Genomic DNA, 16,138 nt, shown 5'->3' on the forward strand with positions numbered 1-16,138 from the left:
ACTTTAAAGGTGAAATGGTTAAAGGTAAAATGTAATGGAAGCTTAGTTGAAGATTTAAAACACAAAATTCTGCACATACAAATATATGTAATGTTCATGTTGTTTGTCATGTCTAGTATTTTGCTCTTATTTTAGAGTCAAAGATGGGTTGTTTATTAATACCTGAATGTTTTTGTCATCTGACTCACTAACTTCTCCACTTTGATAACAAGGGCATCCTCAATTAACCTTTAAATTTATGTTAAGAAACAGAAATTATGCATTAGATTCATTAGTCCAATCTTTGTGTAAAAGTTAGTCTTGCTTATTCAGATCTAGGATGATTTTTTTTCTTTTTCTTTTTCTTGGTCTCTTTGATTTTCCCCTGGGCTTCCTCTTCATCCCAATTTTTTTTTTTTCTTTTTCTTCTTTTTTTTTTTTTGAACTTTGGCAGCAGCTTTATTTCACAACTGGGCTAGGGGGACTCTCAGTTCCAAGTCACTAGCCCTGTCTTGGGGGTTTACAGTCACTTATATAGGTTTTCTATTTTTTTTTTCAATAACAGAAGCTCCACTGTCTCAGGTGTACAAGTTCTCTCAAAGACCACTATTCCAATTTAAGAACTCATACATGGTGATTCAGTATGGTGGATGCTTTTAACAAATCTGCATTTGGGTTATAAGTGGTAATTTTTATGACATGTGATGAGAGCCAGCCTTATAGCTCTGGTGTGCATTTGGATGAATTATGTCATAAATGCTGCTGGAAAGAAGAGACATTTTTAATTAAATGTTCCAGAGACCTGAAAATCAAGTTTAACATTCTGTACTTACACACAAATAATAAAAGTTTAGAAAAAGCAAATTTTGTTTTAGTCAGTAAGCATTGTTTGTATAATTAAACTGAAGTAAGTATTTATACACTAAATAAATAAAGTTTGAGTGGAAAAAAGGTAGCTATGGACAAGACAAACTTTCATTGTATGACACTCTCAGAAATAACTTGTCTATAAATATTCTTGCTCAAATTGTTTATCTTGAACGTCACAAAATTGCATTTTTATATGAAAGAACTTGAAAAGCAGTGTTGCTCTCCAGTTCACTCTCCTACGCTCTGATTCAAAAATCAAGAGGATGTTATCCAATTTTCTCTGTGTTGAAGCATACAGGTAGAAAAAGGGAAAGAAAAATATAATGTTTTCTTGGTTTTAAGTTTGATTTACTCTGCACAAACTCCTGCAAAGCAAGTGTTTCAATATTCCCATTTCAAGTGGTTGGACACATCTACACAATCAGCAAGGGATAAACTGGGATTTGAAGCTAAATTTTGCTGTAGCTGAAATGCACTCATCTCTCACCTGTGTGAGCCCCTCTGTGTGTGCTCAAGAGGTAAAAGAGTGCTCAGGGCACACAGCGCACGGAGGAGCAGCTCAAGAGTTGACACGGATAATCCACTGATGGGGCAGAGACTCTGGAATCAGCATTTTGATAACATCAGATTAATGACTTACAAAGTCTTCCATTCTCAACAAAGGATGAGAAAATAGGATTATTCTTGGAAGATTGGCAAACAAGGTGACTTTTCTATGTGGACTACTCACTTCTCCAGTGATTTTTTTTTCTCTCATGGATATTCATTGAAGACAACTCTGGGAATCTGAGTTACTTAGGGAGGGCTCTTCTCCCTCTGCCTTTCTTTCCCTGGAGGGCTTTGCCAGCTAGGGTGGACTTTGAACTAAAGGCATCCTGAAGAATGACAAGAGCCTATTTTAAAGCACTTTAAAGCTGTAAGATTTTGAAACATCTAGACACATCATATTCAACTGGATGATAGGTTGGAACTTTCCCTCTGCTTTGAGACAGCAAACAGGGCATCACACTCATCATCCCATCGATCGGGAGATAAGACTCCTCCGGCTGCCCCTCTACCTCCTGCACACACTGATTCTATGATCTCCAGAAATACTAAACTTGCTAGATATCTCTGGCCTCTCTGGAGTTTAACTTCATCACAGAGAGTGAAGAGAAAGGTTGGAAAATCATCTCAGTTGCAAAGGGACCAAAGGCATGGTGTACAGCAGGAAATATCCCCCTTTGTCTGTGAGCCTGTCACAATTCACCTACTGAACAGGTTGTCAACTTTTCTCTTTCTGCACTATCCCAGGGCACAAACTTCAGAGTTCAGGGATCTATCAAAGTTTCTCTCCACATCAATAATCCAGATAAACTGTAGGAAGGGCTGTAAGCAGGGGGAACAAGGTCTCTGGTATTCTTTCTTCACAAAGTATAGCTTGCCGATAAACCCAGCTCCGAGGGAAATCTGACTCACCTCTTCCCCCGCCGTTCTTGGGCATTCTTCTTTCTTAAGATTATACCTTTCAGTAGGAAGAAGTAGCCATATTAGGCTCTTACTGCCGAGAAGAGAGACAACAGAATTACAAGCAAAGTCATCTTACCCTTTATTTCCCAAATCTTAACCAGGAAAGATTTTGAAAGACAGATGTTTCCTTGGAAACAAGCCAAAATTCCCTAAATGTATGTATATACACTATATTTATACAATAAAATGCACTAAGGTGTTAGGACATGTGCCACTTTCCCACAAGGAATCTAAACATTATGCAGCACCCTCATGTGCTAATAAACTAAAATTTAAGGTTTAAAAACACAAATGAGGGACTGGGTATAGTGGCGCACACCTGTAATCCCAGCTCTTGGGAGGCTGTAAACAAGCAGATCACAGCAAGTCTGATCTAGTAGTGAGACCCTGAACACCCTGTAGACCCTTCCCTAAAATACAAAAAATAGATAAAATAAAATAACACAAATGAATGACTAATATACACTCTGACATACATAGATGCTGTGGGAAGCCAGTCACAGTGAAACCATGCCGTGTACAATTCCATTTATGCTGAATTTCCAAAACAGGCAACCCTAGAGACACAAAGGATCTTAGTAGTTTCTTAGGACTGGGGAGATGGTGTCTGGGGAAGAGAGAGAGTGACTGCTAATGACACCACTTCTCCCAGGAATAAAGATCATTCTAAAAGCCACTCAAACATGCACTCTACATGGCTGTTGTGCAAATTATAGCCCAATAAAGCTGTCATATTTCAAAATCACAATACTATTACTTACAGTGAAAGTAATAATAACATCCTCAGGCTCTAACACAAAGGAATGTGATTGCGTATCTGGGATACAGAGCCCAGAAATGCTCAAATGTGAGAAGTCTGCCCAAATGCTTGCTGCCACCCACACTGGTACTGACAGTCACAAAGCTCATCGAGAAGCAGAGCCAAAGCGTGTGTCTTCTGAGCTCATCATATGTGGTATGCTTCAGGCCTCTGCTCGAGGAGCGGCTGGCTGAACTTTTCTCGAAGTTTGCAGGTTGCTTCTTCACTCTGTTGGTTGCTTCATTCACTGTGCAGAAGCTTTGTGATTTGATATGCTCTCGTGTGCTGATTCTTAGTGTGACTTCTGCAGTTGGGAGCCAAAGCTTTGACTGAGCTTTTAGGACTCAAGAACAATTTATTCTAGGAGAAGCCAAACATGAGAAACATGAGAAACACGATGTTAAGCCCTACTGATGTTGACTCTCTCTGTCTCTCTGTGTCTTTGTCTCTGTCTCTCTGTCTCTCTGTGTCTCTGTCTCTCTGTCTCTTTCTTTCTCTCTCTCTCTGTCTATTTCTCTCCCTCTTTCTCTCCTTTCCTTCTCTTTCTCCTTCTCTCCCACATTGTGATTATTTCATTTCCAGTTCATTTTCTTCCCTCCCCTTTCAGGAAATCAGAATGATTTTTCTAGTTACTGTCCGCCTTGGGATATCTGGTTAGAGTAGTAGAAGCTGACTGGCTACCCTGGTGCTAGGGCCACTGAACACAGCCAGTTTCCTTTCCCCAGAACAGCCCAGGGAAGAGGACAAAGCCAAAAGCACACAGTCCTGCCATGGCCAGTGTCATCAGCCTACCAGTGCCACCTAGATTCACTGAGCAAACATGTATGGTATAATTACTATAGGCCAAGACTGTACCTTCCCCAGGGATCTTAAGATTTCAAGGAATACAGAACTGTCTTCTCGCAGTAAATATGTAGAGCCATGCTTTAACCTCCCTAAGAGACCTCAGAGCACAACCTGATGCTGACACCAGGGAAAAAATTAATGTATAGAAGGTTTTTTAAACAAAGCGAACAGGTCTCACATGATCAGAATAATTGTGGCCCAGAGTGAAATTCAACCAGTAACTATTGCTTGATTGAAAACAAAGCAGTCACATTGGAGGAAATTCCAGAGACTAATAAGCTACAAAATAACTATTCCTAAAAAAAATTGTACAGGAAAATATGGTGTTGCATATACAAAATATGATGATTTTCTACTACCACTTTATTTTTATATAATGCACAACACATTCTTCCAAGCAATTTAGGTGTAAAAGCTCATTAGTCCATTGACTCTAGTTTTTCATTACATCAAAATAATCAGTTAGAGACTTCTTAAAAATAATTTGCTTCAGCTAGCAGTAAAACTGGCTAATGTCTGGTTAGCTAAAAGATCCCTCACCTTTTAGAAATTTCTATACTTTGTTACTATCTCATCATGAACAGCCTACATGGACACTTCTGAGACAGCATTTCAACTCTAGTTTTTATATATTGACAATAAAAAATGGAAAAATTTGATAGTTTCAAGTATAAATAAAACTTTGCAAACTTCATTTTGTGTTAATGCTACAGTCATTTCAAAGGAAAAACTGGATACCAATACAGCATTTTTCTCAAATAGTCATGTGTTCAGAATGCCTGGCAGCCTGATGGCATTCAACACTGATGTAAAAATTACCATCTTAATACTGTCAGTCTGAAGTACCAAGCAGAGAAAATGTGAATCCTTAGAAGATAATCTTGGTCCAGCATTCTTGAATCCAGCAAATGTCTTTTAGATAGGAAAAGAAAGGATGCAATTTTTTCTTTAGAAGCTTTGTGGATCAGCATTTTGTTACCATCAAATTAAGAGATCTTGTCCCATTTCACATGGCCAGATGGCTGCATTGTTAGATGCTGGGAAAAGAAGAAGTTGTGTGTTTCTTTTTTTTAATTTTTTGTAAAAATAAACCATAAGTATACATTTGGTCATATTAAGCCCTCTGCCTAGATTTTAAAGGCATTTTGACACCCTCTCTTGAATTAACAATTGCTAAGCAGAATCTCTATTAAAATGATTTTCTTACTGGACTTTAACTGACTTCCAGGGAGGTGGGAATCTTCAGCAGAGGAAGTCGAAGGTGTCACAGGAGTCTGCCCCAAGTGGGCACATGACGCACAGACCTTTCTTGCCTCTTGTATTTGACTCTTTCAACAGCCTAAAATGTCGGCTAAAATGAAAACACTGAAACACAGAACTGTCTGTGGCCTGGCCTTGATGCTGACTATCAAGTTCCTTTCACATGTTTTGGACTCAATGCAAAAGTTGAACTTTAAAATAAAAATACTGATGCAGTAGTACTCTTTTTATCCGACTTGTCTTGCAGATGTGATTGCCTTGTAGAACTTACTGTGAATTACAAACCACTTAAAAAATTACATCATTTGGTTCTGTTTCACTGGGTTTTGAAGTCTGATTCTTTCTCATAAAGCCTTTTACAAAACTGTATTGTATAAGTAGCCAATAAAATTTCACAGCAGAAGTGTAGTTTTACAAACTTCCACACTAAATTCTGTTTATGAAACAGGAGGTAAAAATAGAAGAAACAATCCAGATTCATTGATTAAAATAACCCATAATACCAAATGGAGAAAATAATGTATAGCTGATGCGCAGAGTTCTGCTATACAGAGACAATTTTAAAGATTATTTTATTAGATTATGCAGATAAGAAAATCAGAAAAAGTGACACCATTTTCTCAGTGATATTTATTCTTCCAGTGTTTTAATTTAAAATCATAGTAAACACAGGAGAGTAAGATTCAGCATCTGAAGAGAGAAGTTAGAGAGCTCAAGAATGAACTTGTGGAGCTCCAGGGAAGGAAGGGCATGGCTTCTCTGCTTCTGTCTCCAACTTGACCCCATCTCCAGCCCCAGCCTCAAACCAGAGCCTAACGCAGGTCCACTGAGCCAGAGGTGGGAGCCAGCCATGGGGAGGTCAAACATTCAGTTTCAACAGTGACATATTTAACTAAAGGTATTTTTCCATTCAGACTCTCATTGCATCTTGTTTTTACTTACTGGAGTGCCATGGGCATTTGTAAAGTCCATTCCAAGAGAAACTGAGTGGTGTTGTGCTTATATGAAACGCATGTATGTGCTCAGGGTCACCTTCACATATTTGGAAGTGACTGTAGGATTGGTTTCCAGGTATATTCCTTTCACAGTGAGCGGCAACTAGCAGAATTGCTTGTGACACAAAGGTGTCAGGCCAAGCATACTATATAAGCATGGCCTACATTGCCCAATACCAAATCTATGTAGGGAGCGGAGAGGAAATGAGATATATTTGCCAGGAGCTACTTTATGTATTATTCTTCTCATCATAAAATAAGTGAAATTTAAATACAAGGTTATCAACAATGCCCAGTCAGCCTCAAATCCCTGCTGAAGGGAGCTTATTTGTTATTGAAGCACTGAAATTTATAAATGTATCATGCATTAGTTTTCTTTTTTCATGGAGTCACACATGAAAATAAACTGTATATTGCAGAACCAAGATCAGTCAGTGTAGAAGCAATTAAATGTTTACTTACAGGACACAAGAATAAAATGATCCCACAAAGAGTGAGTGTGTCTCTGACAACTCATATATGAAAGAAATGTTTGTTTTCCACTAAATCTGACAGTAAACTAAAAAAAAAAAAATGTACAAGATATTGCTAATGAAATTCCGTTTAGCCAACAAAATTCAATCAAACATATTGAAAGAAGACCGAATGATCTTTCTCTTCTCTGGAAAGAAAATGATATTATAAAATTTCTATCTCATGAAAGGTGATCAAAATGTAAGCAACCAAAACTACATGGAGAAAGGGTTTTATGGAGGTATAACTGGGCAGTTGATTAGGTAAAATATTATCCTTCTAGAAGTTGTCATTGCTTGTGGTATTTTAAGCTTTTCAAAATTGAGTATCCTTGTGATTTCTGTCTTTGAAAAAATATTCATTTTTATATCTAATTAAAATTATATAGCTCCTTTTCTTAAAGAAGGTTCCCAGTAAACACTCTGGGTTGTCCTACACCACTGGGACACAGGTAGAGGTGCCTTCCAGGTATGATTAACAGGTCGATGTGTATCTGGCTTTGTTTCTATCTTAGCCACCCGAGCAACTGTAAAAGATTTCTATCAGCTACTAGACCGATTTCATATGGTATTCAAGAAGTAAGAAAATTATGATTGTAGATGCCCTTGCTTGGTCTGGGATCTGTTTTGCCCTCTTCCACTGGGCTATGGGATAACAAACTTTTGATACCCAAGGACAAGGTAATGGACCTGCCCTCAAGATGAGTGGAAAATTGCCTCAGCAATTCAATAATTGCAGTCTTTAGATGCATATTGATGAAAGTCCTTGAGTATTAATGGGTATTGAACTAGCTTTCCAAAGGCAAAATTGCAATTATTGCATGAATCTTTTCAAACTGCTCTAGATCATGAACTGCCTCTAACCTCCACCTGCTGTTGTGCTTCTGCTCAATTCCTCCCTTCTGCTCATTTCAAAGGAAAAGAATCTGGGAAGGAGAGTAAAGGCAGCAATCTCTGCCTGATCCCTCTTTCCCTGATGCCCAGCAGATTATCACAACATGCCAACGCTATTCTAGAGATGCACCATGGGATCTGTGAGCCAGTGGTATTTGATAAAACCCCTATTATTTGGGAATAAAGCAGGAATGATATTCATACTACAGCAATGAGTTAATTGTTCTACTACTCAACAGCTTGCTCAAAATCATTCAATCATTTTTCTTTTTGTTTATTTGCTTTGTTTTGTCTTTTTATCTCAAGTAGAAAAGAGCTATTGTTTCCCTCTGTCTGAGAAACAAAAACCTCAGACAGCTAATTGAAATCAGAAACCAGGTTTGGTTGTACACATCTGTAATCCCAGCACTTGCGAGACTGAGGTAGGAGGATCATTGCAAGTTCAAGACTAGCCTGGGCTACAAAGTGAACTCAAGGCCAGCCTGAGCTATGTAGTGAAACCCTGTCACAAAAGGATGAGAAAGAGAGAGGGGGGAGAGAGAGAGACAGAGAGAGAGAGAGAGAGAGAGAGAGAGAGAGAGAGAGAGAGAGAGAGAGGTCCCATTTATCTGCAAGTATGTAATAAGACCAAACATCTAAATAAATGTCCTAATAATTTATGCCCTCTGTTTCATATGATCAAAATAACTGCATAAAGATCTTTGGATGATTTTAGCACGATAAAAAATTCATTTGTATTATCTCACCTAACATAATCCTTCCTGGACCTTGATTCTAGCACTTTCTTTCTGCAAGCCAGGAACAAAATCAGCCTCTTCTTATTTTTTGATGTGTTGCTTTTTCTCTCTCAGCTTGAAGTATTACTGCTGCTCTCCAACCTGTTAGGGACATCTCCCTCTTTTCCTAAAATCTTTTAAGGAAATACTTTGTTTCTTTGAAACATTTCCTTAAAATTTTTCTCTTCAGATCCACCTGTAGGCCCAAGATAGTCTTTATCTATGTGATGCACCTGGAATTTAAATCACAATAATTTATTATTGTTTGAACCTATTTAATATTGTACCTGTAGTTTTACAACTCACTTAAATATTTATCTGAGATGACCAACAAAGAAGCAATCTGTACAGGATTTTAAGTCACAATGCACTGTCTGCACAGAGGAGTATGAGGAGCAGGCCTGAAGTAAGAAGAACGAGACGGACAGAAGTGCCTGTTGTATTCAGAGTTTGGAGCATTCTGCTTTCTTCTTAAAGGACTCATAGGTTTGCATTTAGCTGACTCTTTGCTGCTCTCTCTTGCAGGTCTGCTTTGTGAACCTGGATGTGAATAAGGATGCGTGTAGCACAGAGCACCTGCAGCAGGTAACTCGAACTGCAGCTTCCAGGAGGTTGGGAGGAGGGTTCATCTACAAACAATGCTGTTTTAGAAGGGGTCCTTCCATTGGGGGCTTCATCACACCCGTTTCCCTGCCCTGTCCCTACTACTACCCCATGCAGCTTACTCTTCTTACATTTGTTAAACTTTCTTCTCCATATGGGCAGCATAGTCCAACCAGGCGCTTTCTCTTACTCTCCAGCACTTTCTTTTTTGTGGTCAAACTCAGGCATTTAACTCAGTGTGCCTGCCAGGCAAGCACTTAGTCCACTGACCTATCTCCCCAGCCTTTTTTTTTTTTCATTTTATATATTTACTACAGGGTCTCACTACACAGCTCATAGTTATCCTCCTGTTTTCAGCCTCCTTAGCACTGGGATTACACGCATACGCCTCCATGCCTGCACTCTGTTGCCAATTCAGGTGCCCTTGGGGAAGGGCCAACATGGCATGTGGGACTGGGGATCAAACCCCAGTACTTGTGCTTGCCAAAGCAGGCACTTAATCCACTGAGCCATCTCGCCGGCCCTCACCAATATTTTCTGTAGCTATTCTCTTCTTCCATTACTCTCAGACACTCCATTTGGCATGACTTTTCAAAGTGTTTAAAGTCCCAGTTTCTGGCAGCTAACAATTTGCTGCTTTTCAAGTTACCTCCTTCTTGTTGCTTTCATGAAATTTTACCTCAACCCTTGCCTGTCTTGTCCTGCACTCATCTGGGCTATAACTTATTTCTTCAGCCATGCAGGAGCTAATTTCCCCAAGCTCCCCCAAGGTTGTGAGTGAACTGATACACAAGCTTGACAACATGTGAGTGCTTGAAGGCCCTGCTAGTTCTTTGGCAACAAAGCCTACTGTACAAGGGGAAAAATTACTTCCATGCCCAAATCTGATAAGCTTTGAACTCACCATTTGGTGTAATACTGTTTATTGTATCACAGCTTGTCATTTGCAGCTCGATGGCCACAGAACAACAGACTGATTGTATAATAACTCAGCACCCAATTATTCTGTAACCAGTGGGTGCAGTTATTCACCTGCTCCTATACTTGTTCTTGGCCATGAGACACCATTGCTTCTAAAACCCAGTTGTTTTCACAGACAATCCCTTAGAAGTTTTCATGAAGCTCCAAATACTACCCTCTATGTAGACCCACAAAGATTTTTAACAGTAAATTGTACATACTATTTTGTTTGGTAGAATTACTGTGGTAATTCTATCAGGAGACAGCAGGGAGGACGAATGCAGGTTGGCATTGTAAGAACTCTGGGTTGGAAGAGTTTATGTGGGTTGCTTGAGTCATCTCCTGGCACAGCTTTCAGCAGGCACATTGGCACTGACTTGTGCAAATCACTCATCTTTGGACCTTAGGCTGCTCGAGTATAAAATGGAAGTAATCAGGGTATGCAATCCAAATAGGGCTGTTGTGAAAATTAAATTCAGTAAGGTATAGCATATATGCAGTCCTTATCATCGTACTCAGTACATAGTCAAAGTAAAATCTATGTTAGTCATTCATTACTATTGTTGCTGTTTTGACTATTATAATAGGAGATTATTAGGAGACAGTTCTCTAAGTCAAAGTCTTGAAGGAAAAACATTTCCAAAACACTGTTTTCATCTGTGGTATGACAGTACTTGTCAAATGAAAAATTTAGAGCTAGAGAATTTTTAAAGTTTAAATTTTCTATTCTGGTTTTAACTCTTGTGATTGAATTTTATGCAACTCCTTCCTGGTCTTAGTAGATGAAGTTATCTGTAGTGTGAGCAAATCATCTTCACATGTGAAATAGTGCAGGAGTAGGACTTTAGAAGTGAAAAGAAATCATTTTAGCTAATGAGGATTCTTGCTCTACAGAAACTGGTCAATGTCTCACCAGATCTGCCAAAACTCATCAGCTCCATGAATGTCCAACAGCCAAAGGAAAATGAAATTGTCCTCCTAAGTGGCTTAGCGTCTGGAAATCTCCAGGCAGATTTTCAGGTTTCACAGGTAAGATATTTAAGTTCTCTGTCATTTATCGCTTAAGGAGAAATTATCTATCATCAGCTCAGCTCAGACTGATAGAAGCCCAAAGCAGGTGCTGCCTACAATGTAACAATCATTGGTACCTTTGGATTGGATAATACCCTTCATTTATATTTTTCACAAACATTGCTACTCTGAGTTTGGGAGAGTTTCCCTTGTATCAATACCAAATTTCTATTGTCTTCTCAAATTCATGGCTGTCCATTGCACTTGAGGTATAGCAAAGATATTGGGCATTAGTTATTTAGCTTGGTTTTCTACAAATCTAGTAAGTAGTCAAAACAGAATTGTCTTCTCTTTTAAAAACTGCACTCAAATTTTGATTTATACCATATGACTCCAGAATTCTACTGATGTCTAAATATTATTGACTTCTTAAGAAATATCAAACTAGCAAAGCTAATAATTCAAGAACAGCTGCTCAGGGAAGCAAAAGGAATTTCCTGGGCCCAAAGAACAAAATTCTCAGAAGAAAAAAATTCTCCTCAAAATGAAAGAACTAAAATGCTGCTATCATTACCCAGTACATTAATGTTTATTGACACTCTATAAATATATCACCTTATTTGAAGTAATGTAGGCAAAATTATCAAGTAATTTTCAAAGGAAATACACATATGCATTATAATTTTCTGATGAAGACATCAATCTAATAATGATTTTCTTAATGAGGAGTCCAGGCTTCTGAAAGGAAAACAGAGAAGAGGATTTTAAATGTCCTCTACATTATGCAAAGCCAGAATGATCAGACATAATACTCAAACCTGAATCTTCTCTCCTAGCTAAAAGCTTCTACCCCACCAGGTAGAAGGTTTTTGCTTCATCCACAGTAGAGCTCTTCAACATGACACGAAACTTCAACCAGCCCTGCTAAGTAAGAGAATAATTCTCATGGAAGCCAAAACATGGAAGTCTTTTGTTCTTTCCATAGGAAGTCAAGACAGAAAACAAAGAATACCCCACCCCATGTTGGCCCAAGCAGCTCTCTCCACACTGGTGTAGTTGTTTTCAGTAATACCCAAGAATTCTCTCTATAACTTACACAAACTTGCATCTTGCTAGCCAGAAAAGCAATATAACTGAGTAGAGATCATTTTGGATTTGAAGTCAAAGAATATAGATCTTTCTGAACCCATTTGTGATATCAAGATAGTAACAATTTCTTTTTCTGCAGGATTAATTTGATGAATGAAATGCAATGATGAAAAGTACATTGTTTAAAACAAACTATAAGGACAGGCCAAATAACTCAGCTGATTAAAGTGCCTGCAAACAGGCTCAGGGGCTGGGCATTTGATTCCCTGGGCCTGCTGTGCCAGTGTGCCCCCAGGGCACACTGAGATGGCAATTGAGACTGGGTGTGGTGGTGTGCTCCTGTAATCCCAGCACTTGGGAGGCTGTAAACAGGAGAATCACTACGAGTTTGATCTACTAGTGAGACCCTTCACTTAAAAATAAACAAACAAACAAAAAAAACTATAGTTTTTGTTACAAAGGAAGAAAGAAGGGTAAAGTTTAAGCACAACATAGTACAAAAAATGCAATTCAAACTGTTCCCTCTTCAAAAATATTGTTCTGGAAGAATGTGTATTTCTAAATTTTAAGTTTTATAATAATGATTTTTGTAAACATTGTGATAAATCAATTAACATATGAGGTTTTGTCACTAGGTATTTGTGTTTCCCTAATTTTGTAGCTATTGCCAAGACTATGTACTATAAATTTTACATGAATCTCACATAATTTTTGGGTTTTAACCAAACTGTATGCTATGTCCTTAAAATATAGCATACAATAGACTTTGTTTCTATTTTCTTTATAGTATCCATATTTTTTTTACTAAAGTGTCTCTGCTTGATACAATATTTTTACTAGCTTTTAGCAAGTACAGGTATTACTGGAAGATTCAACTTCCTTCTAATTTTTCTATGAAAATTGATACTGACATTAATTGGACCTGACCCTGAGCTGAACTTCCTACACACTGATTAACCCCAGTTAGGATTTTTAATTAAACATGGCAGAAAACTGGCTTAAATACAAAGAGAATGCATTGCCTCCTTAACCAAACAGATCTAGGGTGAAGATTAGGTACAGGGATTGGAACAATGTCATAGGACATAGATTTTCTCTTTTCTGCCTACTCTTCGCTAGTTCCTTTATAAACAAGCTCTCGCCCCAATGAGCCCCTTCTTGATGGCCCCCTCAAATGTTTCACTAAGTCCCCCTGACTCTCATGTGTCCTCTGATCATTTTGTAGCCAATTATGATGGTTTGAAGAACGCATTGTTCATTTCAGGCAGCCTTTAGTCACATGGTTACCCATGGAACTGGAGATAAATGAACTCTACGTGAATGACTCTGAACTAGTATCCTACCGGGGAGGTGAGAGAACAGAAGAGCAAATGATGCTGGGTCACACAGAAACAAAGATGTTCTTTGAGCTTGGGTGGGTCAACTTGCCAAGAGCTCATTAAGGACCATCCATTTAAACAGGTGCTCAAAGCCAGGGACCAAGGCACAGGCACAAGCCTGTAGTCTCTCATAGCTGGAGGACTGAGGCAAGAAGACTGAGCCTAAAAGTTCAAGACAAGAGGGTGAAATTCTGTCTCAGAGCAAGCATAAAAACAAAAAGGCATTCATAATTTTCCACAGCTTCTTGGTCTGAGATCTATCACCATATGTAAGCTACATCACTGGGGAACATTTCAAATGTTTTACAAAAAGGATCTCCATCCCTTACTATGTGCCACTTTACTTTTTTGCAGTCTTCCAGGGCTGACAAATCATTCTGTAGGATTGTAACCCAGATGTTTTAATAAATCAGCGATGTAGGGGAAGCACTTCAATGTTGAACCCTACCCCAGCCAACTATAGCCAGTTACTTGTTTAACGATATTCTCAGTTTGACTGTTTTATCGGATTGAAGTTGGTGTCATATTTACTTATAAATATGGACAGAAAGATTTGCACAGGCAACTTGAGCTTGGTCAGTCCAGAAAAGTCTGAATTGGGCATGGGAGGAGTGTGAATACCAACCCCATGGAGAAAAGGAACAAGCCATTTTGCACCTTCAACCCAGGAAATTATAATATCAAAGAAATAATGTGCTAATCGGGTGAACTAATTATTCAGAAGGCCAGACAACATGTTATTTCCTTTCTCTTAATTTTGATCTTCTATGTTATTAAGTGGAGATTTTTTAAAAAATCTTAGAATTTTTAGTAATGATAATGATAATTTCATAAAATACCATGAAAGCAACTGATGAGTACAAATGACCATCCAAATTCAAAGTGCTTTTTGTTTTCAAAAGAAAGGGGGCTGGGAAGATGGCTCAGTAGAATAAATGCTTCCCCGGCAAGTGCAAGGGTCTGAGTTCAATTCCCAGTTCCATTAAAAAAAAAATTTAAAGAAAGATGAAGTAGACAGAAAACGATAACAAAACTGAAATTAGGTATCAGAGTGGAGTGTTAGGAGCTCCAAGAGTATGATCTAGTTACTAATCGGCCACATTTCTTCGGCCAAAATAAGTACAATAATATTGCAGGAATGACGTATATAATTTATCTTTTATGCCTCTTAAGAACCTTTTACTTTGTGGTAATTTTCTCTTTGTTTATTCACATCTTTGTGTTTTCAGCTTGGTAAAGTATTCCCTTGATTTTTATATCATTACAGTACCTTATATAATTAAATAATACAATTGGTAGAATGTAAAAAATTTGTAGCATCTCTCAACCACTCATATATTAATGCAATAAATATTCATTTGTAGACCTAGAAAATGTTAAACACTTGTTTAAATGCTAGGAAGACAGGGACAAAAAGTCATTTTATTTTCACTGGGTTTACACTCCAGTGTTCTCTTCAGCATTATGTCCTGTGGGTACTACTAAATGCATGCAACCCTGCCTACACCTGTCCACATACATACATCTCAAAAGACCAGTGAATAAATACCAGTGAACCACACAAGAGGAGCTGCCTTAGTGGAGTCCTCAGATAAACTCTAAAGTTCCTAAGGAAAAAATAATTACCAGGGGCCCTGCCCATTAGCTCAGTTATTCAAGTGCCTGCTTAAGCAAAGCAGTCAGGCTCAGAATTCTCTGGTTTGATCCCCAGATCCTCATGCCTTACCAGACCTACCCTTAAGGCATCCTGAGAGGACCAAAAAAAAAAAAAAGAAAAGAAAAAAATCCTTGTGGAAAAAATAATAACCACAAAGACTATATGACAGCTAGGAATAGACTTAGGAAAATACAAAGCCAAAAATACAAATAAAATCAGAGTTTTTTTTTCCTCTAAAAGCAAATTTTCATAAACATATTAATGCAACAGTAGGATCTACTCCTACAGTGTCCCAGGAGATGAAGGCATGGTTTATTGAGCATGCATGAATTTGCAGAGGCCCAGGGAAGCCCTGTATCCTGCCAACGTGCATGGCTGTTCTTTGGACACTGAATCTCTGTAGTCTAGATCAGCACTCCATGGACAGAACTAGAATTAGAGTTCAGAAAACCTAAACTGCAAAGCGGGCCATCCTACTTTATGTTTGCATAACTTCGGAAAGGCTGGTTAGTCTTTCTGCATCTCTGTTCTTTCCCCTGTAAAAAAGCAATAGTACTACCAACCTCATAAATGGAATGTTCACACTAAAGGTAATAAGTTACACTAAACACCCAGGAAATCACCGTCCTACTTCTATATCAACACCTGCCATTGTCCTAGAGGCTATGCTGTTTGATCTTCATTGAGTTAAGACTCCCAGGATGTTTATTTACTTCCACAACACTATTTTTTGTGTATAGTTTTGTTTTTGCAATGCTGGGAGTTAAGTATAAGGTCATTACACTGAAGTACTTTCTTAGCATTTTTAATTTTTTTTTTATCTTGAGACAGGTTCTTAACAAGTTGCAAAAGTGCCCAGACTGAGTTCAAACTTGTAAGCCCAGGTTCTGGGATTACAGACCTGTGCCACCATGCATAGCTATAGGCAGTATTTGAAAAGGCTGCCCTAATATCAAAGGTGCATAACAGTGCACATGGAGTGAAACCCTTTCTCTAAGT

The 16,138-nt window shown here is 38.3% G+C and overlaps 1 protein-coding gene across 1 annotated transcript in view; it reads left to right on the top strand.

Moving 5' to 3' along the window:
* The window catches only part of Sphkap (SPHK1 interactor, AKAP domain containing), a 127,524-nt gene that overhangs the window by 73,321 nt on the left and 38,065 nt on the right, over positions 1-16,138 (top strand). The window contains exons 3-4 of the mRNA XM_004638224.2: positions 8,966-9,025; positions 10,898-11,032. Coding sequence (XP_004638281.1) covers positions 8,966-9,025; positions 10,898-11,032 — 195 coding nt within the window. The remainder of the gene's footprint in view (positions 1-8,965; positions 9,026-10,897; positions 11,033-16,138) is intronic.

The sequence above is a fragment of the Octodon degus genome, unplaced genomic scaffold (genome assembly GCF_000260255.1).
Source record: "Octodon degus isolate 3935 unplaced genomic scaffold, OctDeg1.0 scaffold00096, whole genome shotgun sequence".
Classification (NCBI taxonomy): domain Eukaryota; kingdom Metazoa; phylum Chordata; class Mammalia; order Rodentia; family Octodontidae; genus Octodon; species Octodon degus.